Source organism: Pongo abelii, chromosome 11 (genome assembly GCF_028885655.2).
Source record: "Pongo abelii isolate AG06213 chromosome 11, NHGRI_mPonAbe1-v2.0_pri, whole genome shotgun sequence".
Lineage (NCBI taxonomy): Eukaryota > Metazoa > Chordata > Mammalia > Primates > Hominidae > Pongo > Pongo abelii.
This window is the reverse complement of record NC_071996.2, coordinates 138,487,869-138,506,527: the sequence shown is the minus strand read 5'-3', so window position 1 is coordinate 138,506,527 and position 18,659 is coordinate 138,487,869. Positions and strand designations below refer to the sequence as shown.

Sequence of the window (18,659 nt, the reverse complement as noted above, 5' to 3'; positions counted from 1 at the left end):
CAAAGAAGGATTACGTATTTTTAATATTTCTACTATCAAGAATAATGTTACCTTGATTAAGCAAAGCTTTTTTTACATTTTCTGCCAGACAGGCAATGTTCACATTAGTTTGACACCAGGGCTATTTGCCGCCAATGAAAATAACTATTTCCAAAGTTTCAAAAGACCCTTGTAATTCAAAGGAATATTAGAGAGTCAAAATGATGTCCAAGTCACAGGCATCCTCAAATGCAGAATGTGAAATAGAGTTCGCAGAAAATTAAAATCAACATGCCGGTGCCTTGTGTCTCCAATTCCCCTCGGTTAATATCCAGACCTAAGTGCCACACACAAGATTTACTGCGTGGTATTTCAGATAACTTGCTGTGTTCACGGACACATTAATTATCCTCTTGGCTTTAGTTTCATCATGAAATTTAAACAAAACCATTTACTCCACTGAGTTTTCCCGAGGATTAAGAAAGTGAAATAACCTAGTACAGTGACTGCCTGTAGCTGCTCTACAAATTTTAGCCACCACCTCCCTTTCTCCTCTTTTTTATTTTTATTTTTTTAAACAGAGTTTCACTCTGGTTGCCCAGGCTGGAGTGCAATGGTGCAATCTCGGCTCACTGCAACTTCCACCTCCTGGGTTCAAGCGATTCTCCTGCCTTAGCCTCCCAAGTAGCTGGGATTACAGGCCATGCCCGGTTAATTTTGTATTTTTAGTAAAGATGGGGATTCACCATGTTGGCCAGGCTGGTCTCGAACTCCTGACCTCAAGTGATCCACCTGCCTCGGCCTCCCAAAGTGTTGGGATTACAGGCGTAAGCCAACGTGCCCAGCCTCTTTCTCCTCTTTTCTCCCGAAGTATTTTAAATTTACAGTTTACTTTGTTTCCTTAAAGACAATGGGAGGGGTCAGGTGTGGCTGGGCAGATGACCATCCTCAACCTCGCCAGGCCAAATCTCAACCCAAACAACAATTGTTATTTTTGTACATTTCCTTCCAGACCCTATTTGCAAGCTCTACTGCATTGCCTATTTGCAACTCCTAGTAGCACAAAAGGACAACCACAAACAACCTGACAATCGAAGTCACACAAGCACAAGTTTTTCCCATAATGCCTAATTGGCAATCGTCGGCTGAGCAGTAAATCGGAATTTTGTCCTGAATGTTACTCACCTGTTAGTCGCAGCCCTCCAACACAGGTTTGCTGTGGGAATCACTGCCATTTTACCCATCTTCCTGCTCATGAAAATAACCCCCATCTTCCCAGAATAACAATCTGACTCCCAATTTAGCAAGCAGCCAATTTCTAGACAATTTGACTAATGACAAAAAAATCAGTGTTTATGACATCATCTCCCAGCTTTTCACTATTTCCTTTTCACCTTGAAAAACTAATGGTTTTCCTCTGAGCAAGCTGAGGACAGCCGGTTTTCCTATTGCAAAAGGTTGTATTCACAGAAGAGATGGGATTAGCCAGGTTAATGTGGGTTCAACACAGAAGTCTCTCTGGATGGCCAGTACACTCAGCAGCTCACAGGGGTGCAGAGACAGTGGCTGTCAGGAGTCTCACCACCCAGCCTGGCCAGTTTCAGAAACTGACAATTACAGCCAGGACACAGCCTGCCCGCTGACCTTCCCTGAGGGGGAACTGCCGAGGAGTTCAAGGACTCAGCTGACCAGAGAGAGGTGCATTGATGCTGGGTGCCTCTTATGTGGTTTTCACTGGACAGTCTCCTCTTCTTCATTACCTCTTTTCTCGCTGGGATGAAAGAATGCTGTGACTCCTTTAATGATTCAACCGTCAGCTTAGTTTCTGAAGTGTTGTTTTGGGTAATAAAAGTAACTTTTAAAAGCTGTACAGGGTGGTTAATCAGGAGACAGTTTTATAAGAATCTCACAGCAGGCTGGGAGGGAGAAGTACCACATGTGGGTCACCTGTGGGGTGACGGGAGCACTGGGCTGGAAGACCGACTCTGCTACACGTAGTGCCAGGGCTGTGAAGATGGGGATCTGGAACAGGATGTGGTGCACAGGGTAGCCTCCCCGCCAGGCCTCAATGATGGATGGGTCACCCCCTGTGCCAGGGAACCCGGAGCAGGTCACCTGGCCCCTTTCAAGTCGTGCTTACACATCTAATCACGTCTTCTCGGTGCCCTTAGATACAAGTTCAAAGCGAGGGAAGTGCAGAAGGACCTGTCCGATCCAGCCACCTGCCCCAGAATCCCTCCCAGGTGCTCTTGGGAAGGGGTCTCACTAGGGCCCTCTTTTGGTTCCTTGGACTCACCAAGCCACCCTGCCCAGAACCCACCAGAGTCCACTGCCCCCCTAAATCACCATGCACTTCCTGGCCTGCTCATTCTTCAGGTCCCCCTACTTAGTGGGGCTTCTTTAGGGATCCTGTCCTGACCCCCAACACAACCTCATGAACCCTGACCTTTCCCCTGGTGCACTTGAATGCCCCTTCTCCCCGGCTGGGCAGCGAACTCCCTGTGGGCAGACACTGCGTCTGGTGGGCTCACCATTTATCTCCCTCACCCAGAATGCAGAGGGGATCAGCAGTGAGTCAAGGAATTAAAAGGGGTTAAAGCGTGAACAAGAGGAGGGAAAGAGCCAGGACCACGTCCCAGAGAGTTAGAAAAGGGATCAGCTCTCAGGCTTCATGTCAGGGCCCCTCCCCAGCCTCCTGAAGGTGTCCCCCACACTCAGAACAAAAAACCAGAACTCATGGACAGTTTCCCGCTTCTAGGCAGCCCCTGGGGTGTGCTGGGAATGCTGGCCAGTCCCTTATCCCCCTAGATGGGGTTTCACGAAGCTCCAAAGTGCTGCCTCATGTTACCTATAGGTGGATGACTCACAAATACGGTGGTGCCAAGACCTGAGGAGGCAGCCAGGCCCTTGTGCAAAACTACACACAGGAGACAGGCCAAAAAATATTCCACCCATAAATTAGTTTTCCTCTCTTGCCAGAAAGAAGGCTTGCGACACCAGACCGCAGTCAAAGATCCAAATTACAGTCTTGCAATCAGCAGGAGGCATGACAAACTCTCCCCTTAGTGAACCCAGAGGTCCTGAAAACCAAGTCTGTGCTTTTACCAGATCAGATCCAACTGCAGTCCGTCTTGTCACAGCTGATCAAGTGACACAGCCACAAAATCACTCTGGACACCCATGACGACATGACCCTGGAGAAGCTTGCAATGACAGTTCCTAAGCTGAACGCACAAAAACCATCACTCATCCCCTTCTAGGAGGGAGTGGGCCCTGAAGACCTCCCAGCAGAAACACCTCCTGGACTCTAGGACACACAGTTACTCCCAGATGTTAATGCTTCTGAAGCTGGCATGTTTGTGTGCATCGTAAAACTGAAGTATGCGCTTAAGGCATCAACATTACTCTGTTGACCCACCCTCCCGCTCCAGAAGCGCAGGACGCAAAGCACGTCAGGATCTGGAGAAACAGAAAGCATTCCCCCAAAAACGATGGGAACAAGTAAGGCTGCTCTTAAAGTTCACCAAGTTTCATACAACAGATTCTGGAACTCTTCCCAACGTCACTCCCTTTTGAGGTGCTTTTCTGTATAGTAATTATACAGTCACCCAACAATTAATATAATTATAAGTCCTTCATAGATCTTAAGCACAATAAAAGTAAAAGATTCATTCAAATGAGAAACTTAACATGCACGGAAAAATCTATATATCAAAGATGTTCATTGCAGTGTTGTTTATGATTTCAAAATAACTGGGAAGTGTCTATTCATAATCACTTGTTAAACAAACACAGTACTTACCTATACAAACCTGACATGAAAAATGAGGATGCAAATCTGTATTTACTGATCTGAAAATATGTCAACAATTTTAGATAACAAGCTATTTTTAAAAGCATAGTACTGCTGGGCGCGGTGGCTCACGCCCGTAATCCCAGCACTTTGGGAGGCCGAGGCAGGTGGATCGCTTGGGATCAGAAGTTTGAGACCAGCCTAGCCAACATGGAGAAACTGCGTCTCTACTAAAATATTAAAATTAGCCAGGCATGGTGGCAAGTGCCTGTAATCCCAGCTACTAGGGAGGCTGAGGCGGGAGAATCGCTTGAACCCAGGAGGCAGAGGTTACAGTCAGCTGAGATCACATCACTGCACTCCAGCCTAAAAAGTCTCAAAAAAAAAAAAAACAAAAAAAACATAGTATTCATTCAATAAATACTTATTGAAAAATTGCTATGTGCCAGGTACACAGGGAAGACCACTCACTGTCTCAGCCTGTTTTTGTTTGGAAGCTCTACACTTCAAGCGAAAATATCTGAAAGACGCATACGAAAGGTCCAGGGTGGTCATCGTAGGTGGCAGAATTCCACTGATAGGATTTTTTTTTTCCTTTTACATTTTCTAGTGTTTCTAAAACAAACATGTACAAACATGTAATTTATTGAGTAATTTAAAATACATAAGCAGAAAAGGTTTTATTTATTTTTTTTTTTTTGAAAAGAAGAAAGAGGCCAGGCACAGTAGCTCACACCTGTAATCCCACCACTTTGGGAGGCCAAGGCGGGCAGATCACTAGAGGTCAGGAGTTCAAGACCAGCCTGGCCAACACAGTGAAACCCCCATCTCTACTACAAATACAAAAATTACTCGAGCGTGGTGGCATGCACCTCTAATCCCAGCTACTAGGGAGGCTGAGGCATGAGAATCGCTTGAACCTGGGAGGCGGAGGTTGTCGTGAGCTGACATTGGGCCACTGCACTCCAGTCTGGGTGAGAGAAAAAGACACTGTCTCCAAAAAAACAAAAAGCTGAAAGAAAATCACAAGGAACAATTCTGAAAACAACTCATATGTCTATAAAGTACTTACAGTGAACAAAAGATGTTTATCACCTCCCCACCCCACCCAAGAAGTCAGGGCAGGTAAAGACCTCTTGCAAACAAAGGCACAGGGGCCTCCGGCACTTGCTGCTTGTCCTTCTATGCTACCCGCCAGAGCCACATTCCACCCCAGGTCTGGGGACCTGTGGCCTCATCAAACACATCCCCCTCCTCACCCGCCCCCCACAACCCCACCTCCTCCAGGAACTTCAGGAACTGGGCAAAGTCAGCGTGGATGAGCCCTAAACCTTATTTAGACACTTAGGACTGCATCAAGCCCCTGATCCACACCTACGTGCTTTTTAAAGGTCAAGTTGAGCATCAAAAGAATATCAAATCCCTACACTCTGTTCAACTCAGATGCTGGAACATCACAGAAACTCTATTAACTCAATATCTAAGAATATACTATGGTACATGTACACAAGACAAAAGAAGCAAGGCATGAAGAACTGCACACTGACAAGCATAGGGCTCAAAACCAACATGGGGGCCGGGCGCAGTGGCTCACGCCTGTAATCCCAGCACCCGGGGAGGCTGAGGCAGGTGGATCACCTGAGGTCAGGAGTTCGAGACCAGCCTGGCCAACATGGTAAAACCCCGTCTCTACTAAAAATACAAAAATTAGCTGGGCATGGTGGCGCACACTTGTAATCCCAGCTATTTGGGAGGCTGAAGCAGGAGAATTGCTTGAACTTAGGGGATGGAGATTTCAGTGAGCCAAGATCGCACCACTGCACTCCAGCCTGGGCGGCAGAGCAAAACTCCATCTCAAAAACAAACAAACAAAAACCACAGGGACAATGATGCAGCCAGATCCACAGCTAGCAGTACAGTGGCATTTAGTGTGATCTCATTTAAACTGCCCAACTCCAGGAGCGAAGTACGATGGTCATCATTTTAGAGATCAGAAGGCTGAGCCTCAAAGATGTCCAAAAATGTGACCGAGGTCATAACAGGAAGAGAAGCCAAATATTCGGACACAGACAGGTGTGTGGGGCTGAGACACCCCCTGCTCTTTCCCACTGTGATGTCCCCGCAATGAACCAGGTCCCAACAAAGAGCCATGGAGCTGCCACTGGAAAAAGGAACTTCTCATATTGCGGTCTGTGAAAAAGTCATTCCAGCTATTGTTCCCCGACAATGGCTGGGAAACAAAAAACAATGTAAGAAGAACATGATGCGTGAGCCATGTAATTCTTACCAAGGATCTTCCTCCATACAACAACTTTCAGTTTTTGCAAATCAGGCTGTTTCATATTTGATTGATTTCGAAGAAACAGCTGTGTACAGAAGTGTCTCAGTGCGTAACACAGGGAAGAGACCAACAAATCTGGGAAGAATCCGAAACCACGGAAAAGTCCTACATTACACAGTGCAACTGAGCATTTCAAGTGTGTGTGCATGTGGTCCCAAACAGGAGCGTCTGCTTTCCCCCAATTTAGCAGTTCTGAAAATCACAGGTGGCTCCAGTAAGATACACATATAAGCAAAAATGGGCACTAAGTGAACTCTTGGAATTCTGTTTGTGATGACTAGCCAGTGCCTGATCTCCTGATGTCACCCAGAGGCAGCACCCCCTCACACAGGCCTGAAATGAGACCAAAATTCAGAATTGTGTTGATGTCCTAGTCCCACACTGTAAAGGAGAGAACCAATGGCTGCTGCTCTGTACTGAACCAGAACAGAGGATTCCTCTTATAAACATCTGAAATATCGATTCCCCAAACCACAAGATAAAAACAAAAACCCAACTTTCTCGAGGGGATATTTGGGACAGGGGTAAGGAAAAGTGAGACCAGACCACAGCGGTAAGAACCACAACCATATCTGTATTCACCAGTTTGCACTGGGGCATAGGCCCTGGGCCTAACATTCTACATGAATTATGTATAAGTATTACATCAACTCCAATCATTGTTTTCAGTTAGATCTGAACACAGTACCCTTATTTCCCATTTATGCACAGGACACATACAAATATTTGACGGCACTTGTCCATCAACTATGATTGTTAGGAGGATTTAAAAATGCTTAAATGTACATGCATTTTAATAATACTCCATTTATCTCTTAATCTTAAAGCTATTAAAAAATCAAATCCTCACCGGGCAAGGTGGCTCATGCCTGTAATCCCAGCACTTTGGGAGGCCGAGGTGGGCAGATCAACTGAGGTCAGGAGTTCAAGGCCAGCCTGGCCAATATGGTAAAACCCCATCGCTACTAAAAACACAAAAATTAGCCAGGCATGTTGGCATGTGCCTGTAATCCCAGCTACTTGGGGGGCTGAGGCAGGAGAATCACTTGAACCCGGGAGAGAGAGGTTGCAATGAGCCGAGATCGTGCCATTGCACTCCAGTGTAGGCAAGAGTGAGATTCCGTCTCAAAAAAAATAAGTCAAATCCTCTTACAAAGGGCAACAGTGGAAAATGGGTAAACAAAGGTGAAGTAAACCTACCTGAATTAAAAATTAAATTGCACAGAACTATGGAGACGGCCACTTGACTGTATTTATAAGTAAGCTGTTTATTATTCATAGGGAGGAATTACTTCTATCATATATTGTAAGTTTTACTGCCAAGATGTCAAGAAGAGAATATTGGAGTTGTCACTACATGGCTGTATGAAGTCACTACCCTAAGTTTTCACCTTGCCCAGCCACTCTCTCTCTCTCTCTCTCTCTGCCAGCTCTTTGATGCACTGGGCACCATGTCTGAGGGGCTCCTGCGTATGGAGGATGCAGAGATAATAAAATGCAACTGCCCCCAAGCAGCGCCCTGCCTAGGGGGACAACAGACAGATAAGAAAGCTAGGACACAGGCAGACCCAGGTGCAGGATCACTTGGGTGTGTCTGAGAAGGGAGTGTGAACTGGGCCTGGAAGAGAAAGTGAGTCCGGTGGATTGCGTCTTAAGGACAAATGGGCCCCCCTGCCAGCCCTCCACAAAGGCTAGTGGGAAAAAGTTGCAGATGTTATGATCTGAAAAAGCATTTGGGGAAGGTCTTTTAACCAGCTGCTCCTGGTGATCAGCTACTCACACCCAGTGCTTCCCTCTCAGTATCTGCGGCCACTCCCCAGTGCACGGGTACCCCAAGGAGAATTTTCCGCCCTTGCTAGAATCCCAGGCTGACCCAACCCTGGCTCCCTCCTGCCCTGTCTCCACACCATCAAATAAAGTCCAATTTCTTTCATCACCAACATTCTTCTGCGTGGCTGCCACTCTGTGCTATTTCTTCTATTATAGGAGTTTCTCCACTACCACAGTGACAGGGTTCCAGTCCTCCCGTTCATAAATCCTCTGCACATGATAGACCCAGAACTGTCCCATCTGCTTTGAGCTCTCAACCCCCTCTCCCCCTACCCCCATCTTTCTCCTCCTTGGCTTCAGGGCCACGCAGGGCACTTGTTCTCCCATCCCAGCTGCTCCTCCACTGGCTCCCCCTTAGCCTTCCTGCCGCTTCCGGGGGTGATCCAGCAGAGTGATCCTGGCCCCTGCTCTTCACGCTAGGTTCCCATGTGTGAGCTCTTCCACACTCACTGCCCAACTCTAAGGAAGTGAGCCCAGGCCCGCCCTCTCCCAAACAGCCCTCCTCTGGCCAGCAGGACAGACCCTTCCCCAGACACCCCCCAGGGCGAGCACCTCCTTGAATCCTGCACCCCAGGGGCCTCGTGTGCCTCTCCCTAGTCCCAGCCCCGCTCACCACGGCTGGCTCTGAAGTTAAATGACGTTTCCCTCCCACATGCTTACTGCCTCCAAAGAAAGCTCTCACATTTTAAAATAATTTTACTGGTAATTATGATGGAGAAAAAATAATCAGCTTATGTGTGCACCCAAGCTCAAGGACTCTTACGAAGTGTTCAGCTATGGTCCTTGAGCGGTAGGGTTTCTCTTTCCTTCAACTGGGTGGTCCCAGTAAGCCCCTCTGCTTTAATATCTGAGAACAGCTCATCACACCCACCCAGGGGGTCTGCCTGGCTTCATCCTGACCCCCTGACTTCCTGGAAGGAAGATCCTTTTCCTTTCTAGACCAGCAGAAGCAACCAAAGCCAAACAAGTATGTGGTCCTCATCAGCGTAGGACACGTGCCCCTGGAGGAGGACAGACCTGCTGGGGGGAAGATGGGCTCAGCCTGCCTCTCCTAGCCCAGCACTTCCTCACCCGCTAAGAGGCTTCAAGGAAAAACATTCCCTGCTCTGCAAGGGAGATCTCACCTCCTTGGGCTCAAATACAGGGTCTGCCACGCCCTGCCCCAAATTGCACCCCCCCCTCAACTTTCTTGTTGAACAAATTCATCATCACATCCCTGGTGTTCAACGTGGATATACATTACAGTCACCCGGGAAGCTTTCCAAATCTACAGAGGTCTGGCCCCACACCCAGACATTCTGATTCAACTGGGGATGGGCCTGGAACATGGATTGTTGTTTTTTTAAGCTCCCGGGTGATTTTAAAATGCAGCCTGAGTTTTGAAGCCTTCTACTCTTGCTGGCCAAATTCGGTTACTCAGTGGTACCCAAATCCTTTTTCCTTACTGCTCCTAGGCAGACATGGACCAAGCAGAAGTGAGGCCACGATTTCTTCCATTAAACTGATGGGGGTGACGGAAGGGGAAGCGGGGTGTCGTGTGGGTGGGCTCAGTGCAATGAATGGTGAGCAGGACCCAGCTCTTCTTGGCTGACACAGATTGTTAACTATTTAGTAATGTTCCCAGCCCAAACTGGCAGTTTAAAATCAGGCTGGGCATGGTGGCTCACATCTGTAATCCCAGCATTTTGGGAGGCCAAGGTGGGCGGATCACCTGAGGTCAGGAGTTCAAGACCAGCCTAACCAACATGGGGAAGCCGGTCTCTACTAAAAATACAAAAATTTCCTGGGCATGGTAGCGCATGCCTGTTGTCCCAGCTACTCAGGAGGCTGAGGTAGGAGAATAGCTTGAATATGGGAGGTGGAGGTTGCAGTGAGCCGAGATTGCACCACTGCACTCCAGCCTGGGTGACGGAGTGAGACTCAAAAAAAAAAAAAAAAAAAATTAGCCATGGTGGGAATATTTACATCACAGAAATTGGCAGATAGTGCAATCGAAGCTCTGCTTTCTCCTCAGAGAGCAGGTTTACTGGCACACTATGGGCTCAGGGACCTCCTACATTGGAGGGGCTAGAAAAGCTTCCTTCAGGCCTGCAGACTTCAGTAGCTCATAAAAATGGGGCAAGGGCAGGGCAACATGCCTCACACCTGTAAGCCCAGTGCTTTGGGAGACCAAGGCTGGAGGATCACTTGAAACCAGGAGTTCAAGACCAGCCTGGACAACATAGCAAGACCCCATTTCTACAAGAATAAAAAAAAAAAACTACCTGGGCATGCTGGTATGCACCTGTAGTTCCAGCTACTCAGGAGGCTGAGGAAGAAGGACTGCTTGAGCCCAGGAGTTGAAGGCTGCAGTGAGCTATGATTGAGCCACTGTACTCCAGCCGGCAACAGAGAAATCTCCTCAAAAAAAAAAAAAAAAAAAAAAAAAAAAAAAGAGGCAGAGTTGTCCTTAGTTATGCTGCAGATTTAATAAAAACTTGGAACCATAAAATCCTTTCAAAGGAAGTATTGTTCTCAATCTCTACAGAAGAGTTGGGCTAACAGGCTTCAGCAAAGAGAGCTCCCCTGAGATAAGCTTTTATTGCGCAGATAAGAATAATCTCATTAGTATGTCATTTATTTGATTGTAAAGAGGAAGGTGGAACCCTTATTGTACATTTACTTAACAGCCTTCCTATAATCTTAATCTCATTCTAGTGACCTCATGTGCCCAAACACCCTCTTTTCACAGGACAAGGAAAGACGTCGTACCAAATCCTGGGTTATCCCAACTTCAAAGTCACAATCTTCCAAATAAACCTTGCTTCACCCTGGCGACAGGGTGAGGGTTTCACGAACAAAGGTGCAAAATGGCTGTCTTCCATTTAGGCTGAGAAAGCGTCACATGTTTTAAAGATTTCATCACCTTCAGAGTACAAGCTATTTTCTAATTGTGTGAGGGAGGCTGGCACCCTGCTATTTGCATGCCTGTATCTTCAGGCTCCAATGTGTGACTGAGAGCCATTTGTTTCTTTAATTTCAGCACCCTGGGAGATGTGATGACGAACTCTGGACTTGGACAGATCCAGGTTCAAATCCCAACTCAAGCACTCATTAAAGTCTAAGGCTGGAGGAGTTTCTTAAATTCTCATAGCTTCCCTGTAAAATGAAACCCCTGGTAGTTTTCATCAGGATTCAAAAGGGCACACATGCAGCCTAGCATATGGTAAGCCCTCAACGAGTGGTACCTATTTCCATCCCTCAAAATACCCCAAACCTTAAATTAGAGGAATTCCGTACAGCAGTTCTACTTCCTCAAATCCACATGCTTCCTGATGACTTCAGGAGGCACTGTTCACCTGGAAGATGGCAGGCTGTGATGTTCCACATGGGATTTTACCCTTCTTAAAACACGGCACACAGCCTCTTTCTAAAGCGTATTCTGCACTCCCTCGCCCTCTGAAGACTGATTATTGAGATTTTTCCCTTTAGCGAGGTCAGGTGGCATCAGGTGCTGGGTTATGTAACACGCGGATGCCCTCAGGGCCCACCGAGGAGCTGGTTTCAGCTTCCTGGAGGATACTGAATCAAGTAGCTGGATTGTTCCCTGGGTATTTGGGGGCTAGATGAATTGTTTTTCTGTCACTGCTCCACAGGGTGGTGGCAGAATGTGAGGCTTCTTTCGTGCAAATAGCTGGGGAGCCCAGAGACCTAGCCCAGCTCCCCAGAAGCTGAGTGTAAACGCTGCTTGGCCTGAGGCTCGCTCCTGGCCAGGAGCAAAGCTGACCGGTGCACTGAGAGTGTTCTGAGAACTCTATTTAGTGCTCGGTGACCTTTTCGGATTCCTGGTTGTCAGGCGGTGACCTCGCAACAGAGAAGACCTGATGCCCACCTCCAGGACCTTGGGAAATGTCCCAGGGGCCTGACTCCAATTTTCAGAAGAAAAATCACAACACAGCCCAATATAGATGTGGAATTTGAAAATAATAAAGCTAAGGGAAATCCACATGGCTGGCCAATTGTAAACAGCAGCTCCTACTCGGTCAAAACAAGGCATGGTACCTGAAACAGGGAACTGGGAGGTCTGCCTGGAGCCAGGGACCAGGCACGAGGTCTGCAAGGGCCGCACTCTGGAGCTCTCAACCTTGTTTGGGTCAAGGGCTCTGTAAGAAGCTCCCCAGGAAGAGAAAGCACACACACCTCCCACGCAATTTCAGGGGAGCCAAGGGCTCTTAACTGGCCAGGATCCCAGGATTTAAAACCAGGAACACCTCCCAGGATTCAAGGGCGTAAACCACATTCACCATTCGCATATCTTATGATCAGACTAGAATCCAGCATTAGAATAAGAAGAAAGTCTATTCAAGCAGCCCAGAGGGAAATAATTCCAGGCTGCCGGATTAGCAAACAAGAGCAAGGGAGAAAATCCAGGAAGGTCCTCCCTCCACTGAGAAAAGTAAGAACACAATACATTAACAGACAAGGCACCCGGTGAAGGATACTTTACCAGCAATTTTTCAGCCCACTTTCTGGGCTGAAAAAACCCCCTCTTGAGCTGTGATCTGCAACTAGACAGACCCTGATCAGATCCACGTGCTGGTGGAAAGGACAATTTAAAAAATGAAACTATCAAACGACAAACGGTTACAGAAAGAGGATCTTCTACCCTGATTACTTTGTTGTTGTGGGGGTGGCATGGGTGCTTGGGGACAAAAGGCATGCTGTGAAGTACCTCTCCCCACCTGGGCCTTTGGTACCCGGAATTAACAAATGGCATGGGTTCTTATTTATTGTTTTATAAGATCACTAAAATGTAGTCTTGGGACAACAGGAAAAAAATAATAATAAAGCTCACAGAAGTGTCCTGGGCTTCTCCGCAGCCAGTCATTGTTCATTTAGTAAACAAGTGAGCCATACAAATCCCTAGGAAGCCAGGTTTGTTCAGTTTATGCGTCCTCCCAGAACTAACTGTTCTTTTGGATAAGCACGGCCCGGGCATTCCACAGACCCACAAACATCAGGCAGTGGGCAATCTGGGGTCCCGCCTAAATGTCACTGCCCCCTTACTTTAAGAAATCCGCCTACATGCAGAAAGCAGAGGTGGGGGAGGGGGATTTGAGAGCGCTGCCTCCTCCCAAGCTTCCCACTCTGAGGGATTTGGCCGAGTCCCGAGGGCACTGAGCAGGGAACCAGGAATATTGTCCTCAGGGCTCCACTGGACATTCCTGGAGTCTGTTTCCTGGGCAGGACGGCCAGGTGAGAGGCAGCCTATTACACTGGATGACCACTGCAATGAGGAACAGTAAAATGTTCCCCAGCGCCTTAAAGTACAGCCGCTGTCCATCCACGGATGTCAAAACGCTCTGCAAACCGCCCATTAATTTTTATGGTGGCCTGAGAAGCAGATAGAGAATCATTACCTTCATTTTTACAAGGCAAGGAACCAAAACCACAGAGGGCGGTGAGGATCCAGGCCTCTCCCATCATTCCATCTGGGCCACGGATCTCAAGGAAAGCCCCAGCCCACTGGGAAGGGGACTCGTGGCCAGCAGAGATGCTGCCCGGGTAGGGAGCAAGGAAAAAACCCAAACTTTGGAGCTCAGAGACGATCACGAGGGTGAGAAGGGGCGGCTGCATTCAGGGATTCTCTGGTTTAGGCAAGAATGGCTCCAGTTCTAACTTAATGTTCAAATTTGCCAGGCTGTGACAAGGCTGGTAAAAAATGTGGGATTGGGGATGGTTTCCTGTTTGCTGTTTATATTTCTCTTTATCTCTAGTTTTCTGCCCTGAGCATACATTGTTTCTGTAATCAGAACAAAAGTTATGCGAACTTTATTATTATCACGGATAAATTCTATAGTTCCAATCTGCCTACTAACTTGGAAAGAATAAGCAAGAATACAATCTCGCACAGTGTTCTTTTACGTATTTCATTGATCCATCAGGTTCCACGACCCTCTGCTCGCTGAGCCCGGCGGCTCTCCCGCGGCTCCTCCCGCGCGGCATCTCTGGGCGCCCGACACCCGGTCAGGGCCAGCTGGGCCTGTCCCCAACCCCCGTCTACACCGCCGGCCCCGGGCTAGGAGCCGCGAGACCCAGGGTTGGGGTTCCAACAGACACCCGCCCGTGCCGCGGAGCGGGCTTCTCGGTAAACATCACTCAGAGAACAACGCGCCTCTATCCCAGCCGGTCCCCGCCCGCGGGCCGCCGGCGCTGTCACCTCGCGGCTGCTCAGTCACCCGATCGCCAAGCCAGAAACCGGAGTTTTCAATTTCATCCTCACAGGAGGGATCTCCGAAGAAGTTGAAATATGCATTGTCACCAACAAGTTTAACCGGAGACCGCACGTCCTTCCCTCCTCCCCAGCGCCGCGCGAGGGGGGCGCCCCGACCCCTCCACGCCCTCCCGTGGCCCCCACGGCCCCCGCGAGCCAAGCGCGCCCCCCGATTCGCGCCCGAGGACGCGTCCGGTTGCCCAGGGAGGCCACCCCGCAGGGCCGCCCGCCGGGAAGTGGCCAGAGCCGGGGTTGGGGGGCGGCCCGAGCGCACGCGGAGAGCTCCGAGAGGGGCTCGGCGTCCGGAACCCCGGGCCGGATCCCTGCCCGCCAGCACCAGGGAGACCCGAGCGCCCGGGGGAAGCAGCGAGGGGCGCGCGAGGCTTCCCCGAAGCCGCCCCGCGCCCAGGCACCCGCGCAGCCCCGAACTCCGGCGGCGGTGGCACGATCGGCGCCCGCAAGGGAGTGCAAAGCCCCGAGCACGACCCCGCGCTCCCGCCGGCCCCCAGGGCCCTGCCGCCCGAGGCGCTCCCCCGCCGCCGCCTGCCTACCTGGCTCGCATGGCGTCCCCGCCAGCTCCTGCGGCTCCGCTCGTCGGCCAGCGGCTCGGCCCAGCCGGGGGCGCGCGCGGCTCCGCGGGACTCACGGCGGCGGCGGCGGTAGTGGCGAGGGGCCCGGACCGCCGACAGTGCCGGGCGCGCTGGGCCCCCGCCTCGGCGGGCGGAGGGTGGTCCCGCGCCGGGGCGGGGGCGGGGGCGGGGGCGGGGCGGGGTCGCTGGGGGCGGGGCCGGGACCGGAGCTGAGGCCGCGGAGGGGTGGTCCCGCTCCGGGGCGGGGCTTCGGGAGAGGGGAGGGGCGGGGCGCGGCCGCCCGAGGCTGGCGAGCGTGGGGCGGGCTGGGGGTGGTGCGGCGGCTCCGGGTCCCGGCGGGGCTCCAGTCTGGGCGCCTCCTCTTCTTCCTCCTTCCGGAGCCAGCCAGGGTAGCGGGGCCCTGGACGCCCGGCACCCTTGGGTCTGGGTCCCCGGTACCAAGCAGGTCTGGGTGCTGGCCCGCCCTCCTGTGCCCCCCCGCACCCCCATCTCCCACCCCTTCTCCGGGAACCCCTAGCGAGGACCCCTGGGGCGGTGCCGTTCCCCCCGCGAGCGGGCGTGGGCGAGGGTCGCGCCGCGTTCGGAGACGCTTTACTACACCTTGGCGGAGGACAGTGGAGGGAAGGCAGGCGCGAGGCTGCGGGGGCGGGCGCGAAAGTTACAAACTAACAACAGGGAAGGCAGTCACGGTGAAAATCATAAAAGGAGGAGAGTTTCCTGCGAAGCGGAATGCAGATTGAAGGGCTCTGGTTGGAATCGTTTACACTTCGTCTGACCTGGGCGCCTCTGGGCCCCCGGCGCGTAAAACAGGCCTGGCACGTAGTAGGCGCTCCATCAATGCCCAGTGAGTGAACGCACCACTTAACTATGTGGCCAGCAACGTCTATGGACCGACACATCTAATCCTAAAAAAAAAAAAAAAAAAATCCTAATTTTGGCTAGTCCATTTCACACGAGTAAACTAGAGCTCGGAGGGTTGGTTCGCCACAGCAGGAGAAGGGTAGAACCAGAATCTGAACCGAGGCCGACTCCAGAGGCTGGGGTCTGACCACTGCGCCACTGCCTGGGGCCCTCGGGACTGCGCCCACCCCCACCCCGGGAACCCGGAGCCCAGGAGAAAGCGCGGGTGTTTGCGGGGGAAGAAGCCAACATTTGTTGCTCCTGGTCCTGAGCGAGACACACACAATCAGTCCTCACCATTAACCCCGAGGCAGATATTGTTATTGTCCCTATTTTATAGGTGGCTGGAGACGTGAAGCACTATATTATGATCGCATGGGGTGTGCCAGAGTCTGAATTCAAACCGGGTATGTTCAGACTCCCGAGCCCCTGCGGCTGCCCCCTAAGCCCTGCTGCTCCTGCCGTCTGGGAGACCTTCCTTTCCCTAACGAATCTGGTTTTCTGCCACTCCATTTAAAGTCTGTGTTCAAGTTTCAGGAGACACAGGTGGACAGAGACACTGACCTAAGGCTCGGGAGAAGGGTGGACATTGCTGTTCTGATTTCGGTGTCATCTGTGTGTAGATCTTGGAATTCCTGAAAATGGATACGAGTATCCCTAAAATACATGCCGCAGATTTTAAAAGGAGGCAGTGAGGCGAAGGGGCAGGTGGAGGAAGCAGAGAAGCCTCCGAGCAGAGGAGAGTTTGTGGGTGGCTAGGAGGTCTGATTGGTGTAGGGATGTCTAGAGTGTGCTTGAATCTCTGGCAAGTTATCTCGCCTCTCTGTGACTCAGTTTCCTAAATGAGTGTGAAAATGAAAGGCAGCATGTAAAGTGCTCAGCCGACTGCCTGGCACATAGTAGCTTTCAATAAGTTTTAGCTACTGTTAGTACTGATATCCCAAATAACATCCACACTGTGTTTTTTAAAAAAATGCCTATAAAAGCATTGAAAAAGACAAGCCAATAGAAAATGGACAAAAGCTATGTAGGTAATTCCTGAAATGCCACAAATGGCTCAAAGCATGAAAAGCTCCTTGACTATACTAGTGAGGGAACTGAGGCAAAACATACACACACAAAAAACAATCGAGTAAGAAAATTCAAGGCCTGTCCAGGCAGCTCAGTTCACTGAGCAGAGAGGGAGAAAGATACCCTAAAAATCACAAAGAACAAAGTGCCGTGGAAACTCAGGATAGAATGTGAATAAACAAAGCATTACAGATTTCGCCTGGGGAAGCAGAGAGCGTGTCTTACGATGTCCACATATGTGTGCGCAGTACTTGCTACAGTCATGCCTCAGGCATCCTCAAAACAGTCCACATCCTAGAGAGGAATTAACAGAGGTCAGAATGTTTAAACAAAGTGGTTAAAAAAAAGAAAAAAAAAAAATAAGAACACATTACCTTATATTCTCACTACAGTAACTGGAATTCTTCTTCAGCTGGTATGAGCCGGGGAGACATTACTGGTTTAGCTGTAAGTTGTTTATGAACTGTTTTCTTTTTGTATCCTGGAAGGCAGAAAGGTCTCTAGATGTTGCTTCCTGTTGAATATGTGCTTTTTTTCCCCCAGTTTTTGTTACTTGCTCTTCTAAAGGCCTCTGGATCAAAAGAAAAAAATGAGCTATTCATTCATAACATTCAATTATTCAATAAGCCTTTCCAGTGGGAACACATACAGCAAAATCCATAACTTGGGTTTTTTTTTTTTTTTTTAGTACAGAGATAACACATTTGTTTCAAAGGATTAAAATGATTAGAGAAATGTATAGAGTAAAAAGTAAGCATCGATCCTAAGTTCCTACCCTTTCCCAGATTCCATAGTTAACAGTGAATTATACTCCACCAGAGGTTTTCCCCAAGCGTTTGCACGTGTTGGGTGTGTGCATGTATAGATGATACATATGTGCATGATGTGTGTGGGTATATATACATGCGCATGCACCTATGTAGAAAGACAGTGTGGTGGGTTCTAAAATCAGGCTGCCCAGCTTTGAATGCCAGACCCACCACTCACCTGCTGGGTGACATAAAGCAGGGCCACTCAGTACCAGTGTTCTCACCTTGAAGTGGGTACAGTGCTCACCAGGATTAATGGAGGTGCTGCATGGAGACTGCTTAATGTAGTGCTGGGCGCACGGCACATTGTTTACAAATATAAGCTGTTACTATTTGTATTTACACACACATATACGTCATTCTTTGTTTTACATTAATAAGTTGAAGACAGTGAAATTTGGACGTCTCAAAAGGACTCCACTTGGCAAATCTCTTGGTGAGCACGGGCTCCTCTGTGTTGGGGTGTACTCAGTGTCTCTGTTGTCTAGGAAAGTAAGATGCACACAGATGTGCAGGGAAAGATTGGAGTAGGTTTGACAGTCAATGTGCTGCGTCTGTTACTAACACCAGCAACAGTTCAATCACACCAAGCACCACCAATTCATTCCAGGGACTTCTCAGAATAGATACAACACTCCCAGAAAAAGCAGCTCGGGCAAGAATAACTCCCAAGTAATATACACTATCCCCGAACTCTACATAAGCTCTCTAATATGTTATAACATTCTGACCAGCTATAAAATACACTTCATATTAGGAAATAACTACTCAGAAATTGTATGTGGCCCATCACGAAAATATCTCTCTGTGGACAAAAACATTCTCAGCAATGAAATAAAAAGAATAATGTTCTTCTGGTGAAGTGAAATCATTAATGACCAAAATGCCCATGTCACAGGGAAAATAGAATACAAATGTACCAAACACAGCTAAAGGGCAAAGAAGAACACAAGGCATAGGATATTTTTCAAATGGAATCTGTAAGAGTAGAAATTTAATCATCAATGTGGGTGAATGGATTTTTAAATTAGTTGTCTCTGACTCAGAACGCAGAGAGAGGACCTGTTATCAAAATACAAGCCTAGATACATAC

General features: G+C 49.2%; 2 protein-coding genes across 7 annotated transcripts in view; one reads left to right on the top strand and one right to left on the bottom strand.

Annotated features, from left to right (window-relative positions):
- SH3BP4 (SH3 domain binding protein 4) overlaps positions 1-14,936 on the bottom strand; it is a 103,590-nt gene extending 88,654 nt beyond the window's left edge. For 4 of the 6 annotated variants that reach the window (XM_063713137.1, XM_063713142.1, XM_063713140.1 and 1 more), the window contains exon 1: positions 14,748-14,888. The gene's annotated coding sequence lies outside the window, so the exon portion shown is untranslated. Of the gene's footprint in view, positions 1-13,342; positions 13,368-14,747 lie in introns of those variants that run through there. The other 2 variants (XM_009238261.4, XM_063713139.1) reach the window with 2 other exon arrangements.
- LOC134759547 (collagen alpha-1(I) chain-like) lies at positions 1,916-14,999 on the top strand. Its single transcript, XM_063712598.1, has 4 exons — positions 1,916-2,025; positions 2,151-2,222; positions 13,396-13,539; positions 13,868-14,999. The coding sequence occupies exons 1-4, from the start codon at positions 1,916-1,918 to the stop codon at positions 14,997-14,999; spliced, it is 1,458 nt and encodes a 485-aa protein (XP_063568668.1).
- The last annotated feature ends 3,660 nt before the right edge of the window (positions 15,000-18,659 follow it).

Excerpts from the sequence above, each read along its gene's own strand:
- LOC134759547 (XM_063712598.1), top strand. The coding sequence starts at position 1,916 with ATGTGGGTCACCTGTGGGGTGACGGGAGCACTGGGCTGGAAGACCGAC. Across the intron at positions 2,026-2,150 it reads AACAGGATGTGGTGCACAGG|ATACAAGTTCAAAGCGAGGG; the intron begins GTAGCCTCCCCG and ends CGGTGCCCTTAG. Across the intron at positions 13,540-13,867 it reads GCTCAGAGACGATCACGAGG|GTTCCACGACCCTCTGCTCG; the intron begins GTGAGAAGGGGC and ends TTGATCCATCAG.